At 34.8% G+C, this 7,030-nt stretch overlaps 1 protein-coding gene across 1 annotated transcript; it reads right to left on the reverse strand.

Annotated features, from left to right (window-relative positions):
* Positions 1 to 318: 318 nt before the first annotated feature.
* On the reverse strand, positions 319 to 6,480 carry LOC127790713 (uncharacterized). Its single transcript, XM_052320330.1, has 2 exons — positions 6,155 to 6,480; positions 319 to 647 (listed from the first exon to the last, which is right to left on the reverse strand). The coding sequence occupies exons 1-2, from the start codon at positions 6,402 to 6,404 to the stop codon at positions 511 to 513; spliced, it is 387 nt and encodes a 128-aa protein (XP_052176290.1). The 5' UTR covers positions 6,405 to 6,480; the 3' UTR covers positions 319 to 510.
* Between the last annotated feature and the right edge of the window lie 550 nt (positions 6,481 to 7,030).

A 7,030-nucleotide genomic window follows, 5' to 3' on the forward strand; every position in this document is an offset into this window, starting at 1 on the left:
AGTTTAATATTTATACCTCTCCAGTCTCCACGGCATAGAGCAAGGTAGAGGAAGAGGATATGGGGTTAGGTTAGGGACGAAGTGAGCAACATATTCAAATAATACCTGCAATTTGCGTTGCAAGTTGCAGTCACAAAATTATTGGATATGATATTAACTTTAAGCAGGCTGAGAATCCACAAGCAGAGACTACAAGCATTTACAGGCTTTTGGGGAGCGCCCCAAGCAAAACAAAAACAAAAAGAGTGGCATCACCTCGCCAACAAAACAAAAGGAAAAATTGTATCACCTCTAGCAACAAAAGAGTATGCGACGTCATTTTGTGAATGGAAATATAGTTTTTGTATATATCATCATTAAGCTGAATATAACTAATACCATGAAAAGTTAACCAAGGCATGCCAACACTGGGACATATGACATTTATCTGAATCTGCATGTAACATGTACATGTTCTAAGACTGTTGTCCTAATTCTATACAAGGGCTAGTTGCTTCAGTTGATGAGCTGCTATCTTCTAAATCGCGATCCTTTGCCCCGCCTACCATTGTTTCTTCCGTCCCATATTGACGACCAGAAGAACAGAGACATCCAGAAAAGAACGGCAAAGAATATCCTTACGGTATCTTGAAAAGTCGCAGAACTTCCTGGATGTCCAAAAACAAACAATGGTGAGGCCAGTGAAAAAACTCAACTATCAAAAATGGGCACGGGCATGGGCTGGGCAAAGCATCGATGCACTGGACAGCCACAATTGACAGATTAACTTGGGCAGGGCAGCTATCACACACCCTCACCTTGGGTGATGTGGACAGATATGATGCCCGACTCAGCAAACCAAACTCGTATTTAGCATTATCTTGGAGAGAGGAAAGAACAACTGATGTGTATACAGTACATAAATTAAGATCACCAGTGGTGTTCCTAATTCTACCATGCATAACTGTGAAGCCAAATGGCAATGAGAATGAACAACTTTGCAACTAAAGAGATTGCATCAAACAGGAGAACATAATACTTTCCAACCTGTCAAGTAGAAACAAGCATAGTATTTGAATTGGCTATTAAATAGATGGAGTCCCATTATCGAGCTCCCATCTCTCCTCCAAAAATTCGATTAAAATCAAAGACTAGCATGAAGATGGTCAAAGGATTAGATGCCACCAATTAATGGAACTCAATTACGGAATTCTTACAGAATTCAAATTGCACACCAGTAACATAAGCAAGGAAGCTGGTTAGCTATTGTCCTTGAGTACATATCTTTGTCCCAATCAATTAGTTTTCAAAGAAGGGAGTGAATGCTAAATTTGCTGTAAAACCAGTTCCCAGAAAACCTCTTTTTTCTTTTAAACAACAGTTTGTTGGTTCAATAATTGCTCCGGAGCATTTTTAGCAGTCAAACCAAATGTTTACAACTAGGAAAATAATATGTAAAAAAATTAAATAGAATTTTCATATAAAATGACATGATTTTTTAATGACATCGAAAGGAAAAACATCCACCAAATGCGTCATAATTGCAAAATTGTCAACAACAAATTATATTTTGTTGCATTTTTTCATCATTAATATCATCAGCCAAAGCTTAATTCCACAGGTAGGGTCAACTAGATGTAATTCTAGCTGTCCAATCATCTCTATCCAAGGTATAATTCCAATCATCTCTACCCAAGGTCATAATTATACCTAACAGTTTCCCGCAAGCCTTTTTTTTTTTCCCCCCTTTCTTTGATTTGCCAACTTCTTCCACTCTATCAATCCTCCTTAAATATATGTCCATTAGTCTTCTTTCTACATTTTCAAACCATCTTAATCATGTTACACATTTTATCTTCATAAGGCACTACTGAAACTTTTTTTAGATAATCTCATTTCCAAATTCTATCATTTTTTGATGGTTGCAAATCCACCATATCATCCTCATCTTAGTTATGTTTATGTGTTGCATATATTAATTCTTAACATTCCAACATTTTGAACCATAGCATAATATTATAACCATGCAATAAAACATTTCTTTTAGTTTTAAAGAGATTCTAAAACCGAATAAATGCTGAAATTATTTCTCCACTTTAAAAATCATGTCTTAGTTTTGTAAGAACCGTCCTTAATAGTCTCTCATTTTTGAACAATTGATTCAAGATATCTGAATTAGTCTTTTCTTGGAATAACTTGATTTTCAAGTTTCAACACAATATCATACTGAGTTCTATTTTCACTAAACTTACATTTAATATATTAGGTATTCAACTAATTCATTCTAAGGTGCCCCTCCATAATTCGAGCTTGTATTCATACGTTATTTTATCTTATTAATCATAATAATATCATCCACCAAGAAACCTCTTCTTGAATATGCTTTGTGAGAGTCCATTCATCACTAGTGCAAAGAAATAAGGCTTTGTGCAAATCTTTAATATAACCTAATAGTAATTGAGAAAATACAATATCTTCTCTGCAGGTCCTTAATGCAAATTTTTACTTAATGATACATCTCTTTAATAACCTCTTTATAAATAACTTGAACCATCTTTTTTTCAAAACCCTCCACAAAACTTCTTTAGAAGCTTTATCATAGGATTTTTCCAAGTTTATTAACACCATGTGTATCTTTATATTTATCTTTAGAACTTTCCACAAACACACCAATAAGTAGATAGTTTCTGTTATTGATCTACTAGGCATAAAACTAAATTAATTTTCAAAGACCTTAATATTTCTTCTTAACTTTTGCTTAATCACCCTATCTTAAACTTTCACAGTATGGCTCATTAGTTTGATCCTTATATAATTTTCCGAACTTCACACATCTCCTCTATTTTTGTAATTTCCATTAGCGCTAGAGTACTTTTTCTTCAGTGATCAAGCATCTTCTTTGATTTAACAATCACGTCACTTACCAAAAAAAGATTTAACAATCATATCAAATTGTTATAGCCATATGATGCCTTCTTCTTCTATGCGTTTTTATGTTTCTATCAAGATGTTATTCACTCCAACTATTTCGCTTCAATTGAACAAATATATCTATAGCACATGTAATTCTTTTTTTTTCCACAGAATTACAGACATATTACAATGAAACATTTATTTTTTCCACACATTGACTAACTAAAAAAATATACTCCTTTCATCTCTCCATGATCACCTCCTCATGTACCAACATGTTTTAGTTTTTGTCTTTGATGTATTTCACTTGCTCAAATTTTTTATTTTTCTCTCTTGTTTTAACTAGCTCATATATATCTCTTTCATATTTAAAGTTTTTTTTCTTTTTTTTGCTTTGCAATTTTCTTTTGGTACAGATTTTTGTAAATTTTTTAACTTGCTTCACTGGCTTATCTTCTTTGCCTCCTTTCTAGACAAAATACACATCTTTGGATTTTTCTCATTATAGCATGCGCACAATGTCTCTTCTCCTAAAACAATTTTAACTATCGATCTCCCAACCTCTTCACGTTAACTACCTCATCCTTTAAAGTCTTGTCCATAATAATCCAACTTTATGGTTGCATTTTTTTATAACATAATTTCCGTAAGGATATGAATTTCCTTAAATCTAAGGTTGTCAAAATAATACCAAGAATCATAATAACAGTAATAACAGGAATAGCAATAACAATAATTGCCAGGTACAAGAATGGGGAACAACTACCGATTCAACTAATGAATTATTCGCCAAGTAGTGAATCACTCAGATGAGTACCTTCTCCATCTTGCTGAGTACAAACAAGAAAAGATGCTGTAACAAGGAATAAAGACTTATACCCACAAGGACTCAATTTCTGAAAATTATGAATATTGCACTCCAAATATTTGGGGCATATAATAAATTGAGCTTCAGTATCATTTTCACATTTAGTTTGGGGTTTCGCTAGGTAGCCACTATGACAGGGCTGTTTTGTAAATTTTAGGTTTTACAAATTATTAAATTATGCCCTCAAATCTTTGTGTTTTTGGTTAGTCTCCATTAACTTTGGTTTCTGCAAGTGATTAAAAAGGTAAGCAATTGTTTTAGCCAATTAACCAAGTTATCCATGTGTTTCAACAAGATGAACCATACCAGCAATCAAATCCCAGGACATCAGATTTGTTCCTACTCCCTCTTTCCACTTTTCCCCATTTCAGCCACAACTACCATAGCTGCATCGCCTAATACTCTCCCTTCTTTGACTCCTCTTTCATCATCATCAACTGCACTTTATCCCAACCATGTTGAGGTCGGTGGCACGCATTTATAATGTCAATTGACTTTTGAAGGTCATATTGCAATACAAATTCATGCAAAATAACAATGTAGAAAATTTCACATCGGATGCACACCATTACACAACCTTCTAGCTAAGATAAAGTTCCAACATTATTTTCATATGAAAAAGTTTCATGAGATGGCAGTGAGTGAAAATCCTTGATATGGTCATGTTCCATCACATAGTTGATATTGCGAAACCAACCTGCATAACCTGCCATCCACTACAAGTCTACATGACTGCTATTTTCTCTCCTCTCTCCTGACCAAACTCAGAGCTAACAGTCCGCCATAACAAGCTACAAAACCAAATTCATGTCCCACTCAATGGAATTCACCACCAACTAAATAATTTCAACACAATTCATAGCCATTCTCTGCAAACTATATCCAAACATCATTCAAGTATTTAAGTAATTGAATTTCACATCCAAACATCTGTCAATAAAACAATTGATATCAACTATTGTGAGTTCATTCTTGTTTTCAATCTTGCTATCATATATACCACACTTTTGCACCCAAGTACAGCACCAGCAGTACAATCCCGCCACATGTCCATTGGTGTGTGTTTTGTGTAGCAGTAGTGATTGCCAACAGCAGTGAGGAGGATTTCAGAGAAATTTGCGAAGGCAAGGAGAAAGTTGGGTTGGTGAATCCTAAGCAGTTCAGGTTTTTACTTAGCACTTCTGCAAATCTCATCACAGGACACTAATAGTTTGGATCTATAGTACAGATATGTGAAATGGCTTACCAAAATAAATCTTTCAGCAAAGCCTCTTATAATTTTGGATCTATTATAGATATAGCCAAAGGAAGAAGTATTGCATCTTCATATTCTAATCTCTAGGTTTGGGCGTCAGGGTGGAGGCTAGAAGAGGATGGTGATAGGGTGGGTTTAGATGATGATTCAAATATTTTCTTAATAATCTGCAAGGTTCTGATCATCCATACTGATAATAATGCTTAATTCATATTTAATATTAGTGCTATTACTGTCATTTATGAATGTATATAGTTTTAATTATTTCTCCAAATTATGTTACTGTTTAAATACTTTTAAGTTGTGATGAAGGCAAAGTACTAATTGCATTTAGAGATGCTTCCTTGAGCCCAAAATGACATGTTCATTACTAGCAGAAAGCACAGGTTATTACAGTGAAAGTTGATAAAAAATGCAAGAGTTCAGATTTTGCAATTAAAAATGAGGTCCTAAAGAGATTTTTAATTTTCATTGTATCGTGTTTGTTGATCCTTTGGTGGAAAAACATTCTCGTGCACATAACAAGGAATCACCAGAAAATATGAAAGCTTAAACTTTGCCACGACACCAGAGATCATACAAGCAGATATGCAGGTTTGATTACATAATCACCGACTGAGTATCCATCCTAATGCTTACTAAACAGGAATTACTTAACCAAAGGCTCAAGAGTGATCTCACACAACTCCAATAGCTACCTTCTTGTCCACAAAGCAATAAGATGGCTTCAGTTGTCAACTAAACCACCACGAACCAAATGTCTAACTGAACAAAGATGAAAAATACTGGAAAAAATTGATCAATGAAAACCTAAACACATTTCGCTTAACATATTCTATCTTTAAGCAACACTGAAGCTTATCCACATCCTCCCCGAAACCAAAATTTCAAATTCCTATTAAAAAAATTAACATACTTCCACCATTCACAGCCTCAAAAACATCAATTTTGGAAACAACAGCGATAATCTCACCATAAATTCACAAGAATGCACCTATAACCAAAAATTTATGCAACTTCACAACAATTAGACAATCCACGGTCAATAACCCTAAAACACATAACAATCTATTCCGATTTACATATCTACAGACATGTAATGAAATTAAAGAATATAGACAACGTTAAAAGAGGCGCACCTGCGGAGGGGGAGGGATGGTTTCCGGTAGGTGGATCAGATTCAGGCGGAGGAGGCGGGGGGCGGCCGGGACTAGCCGCCGGGGAGCGACCGAGACATGCGCTGGGATTGGAGGCGAACGACGGGAAGAAGCGGCGATTGTGGAAGAGTGGCGGCGGCGTTGAATGGGTGGCGCGTGGGCTTGGCAACGCCAGGAGTTGGTGTTGCCGCAGGCACGGGCTTACCCCAGAGAGAGAGAATAATAAGGCCATTGGCAGTGGGAAAAATAAAAATAATAAAAAAAATCAGGTCGTCATGCGATTGCTCTCTTCGCTTGGATTTCCATTTATAGGGCTTCATAATGGGAATGGGTTGGGCCAATTCGATTTGAATTGCTCACTGCTCAGCTCATTCATTCATTCATTATGTTGACTTGTATTTTTGTGGTTGGAAAGAAGGCAAAGTGATAGAAATTGAAAGAATTGAAGCCAAATTTACTTTATATACATTATTCCACCATAATCTTATTTCCCAAGCTTACTGACCTCCTTTTCTTTCAATAAATTCAGTTTAATTATATTATAAGTAATTTTTACTTCTTATATAAAAGTTTTATACAAAAAATAATTTTTTAAGACTGATTTTATCGTGAATAAGAAGATAATTAAGGATACGTATTACAGACCCAATTATGCTTGCCTCACTCCTTAACAAGGTAGGGTTGGGGCACCCCGACCTCAACCCCAACCACATATATAATATATTTGTACAATTATACCTATACAAAAGAAAAAAAAAAGAATATACCTATATACTTATTTTTCAAATTTAAATATATATTAAAAGTATAAAGACGGTACTATTCATTTACAATTGTATTTAAAATCAAACTTATGAT

The sequence above is a fragment of the Diospyros lotus genome, chromosome 14, assembly GCF_014633365.1.
Source record: "Diospyros lotus cultivar Yz01 chromosome 14, ASM1463336v1, whole genome shotgun sequence".
Taxonomy (NCBI): Eukaryota; Viridiplantae; Streptophyta; class Magnoliopsida; order Ericales; family Ebenaceae; genus Diospyros; species Diospyros lotus.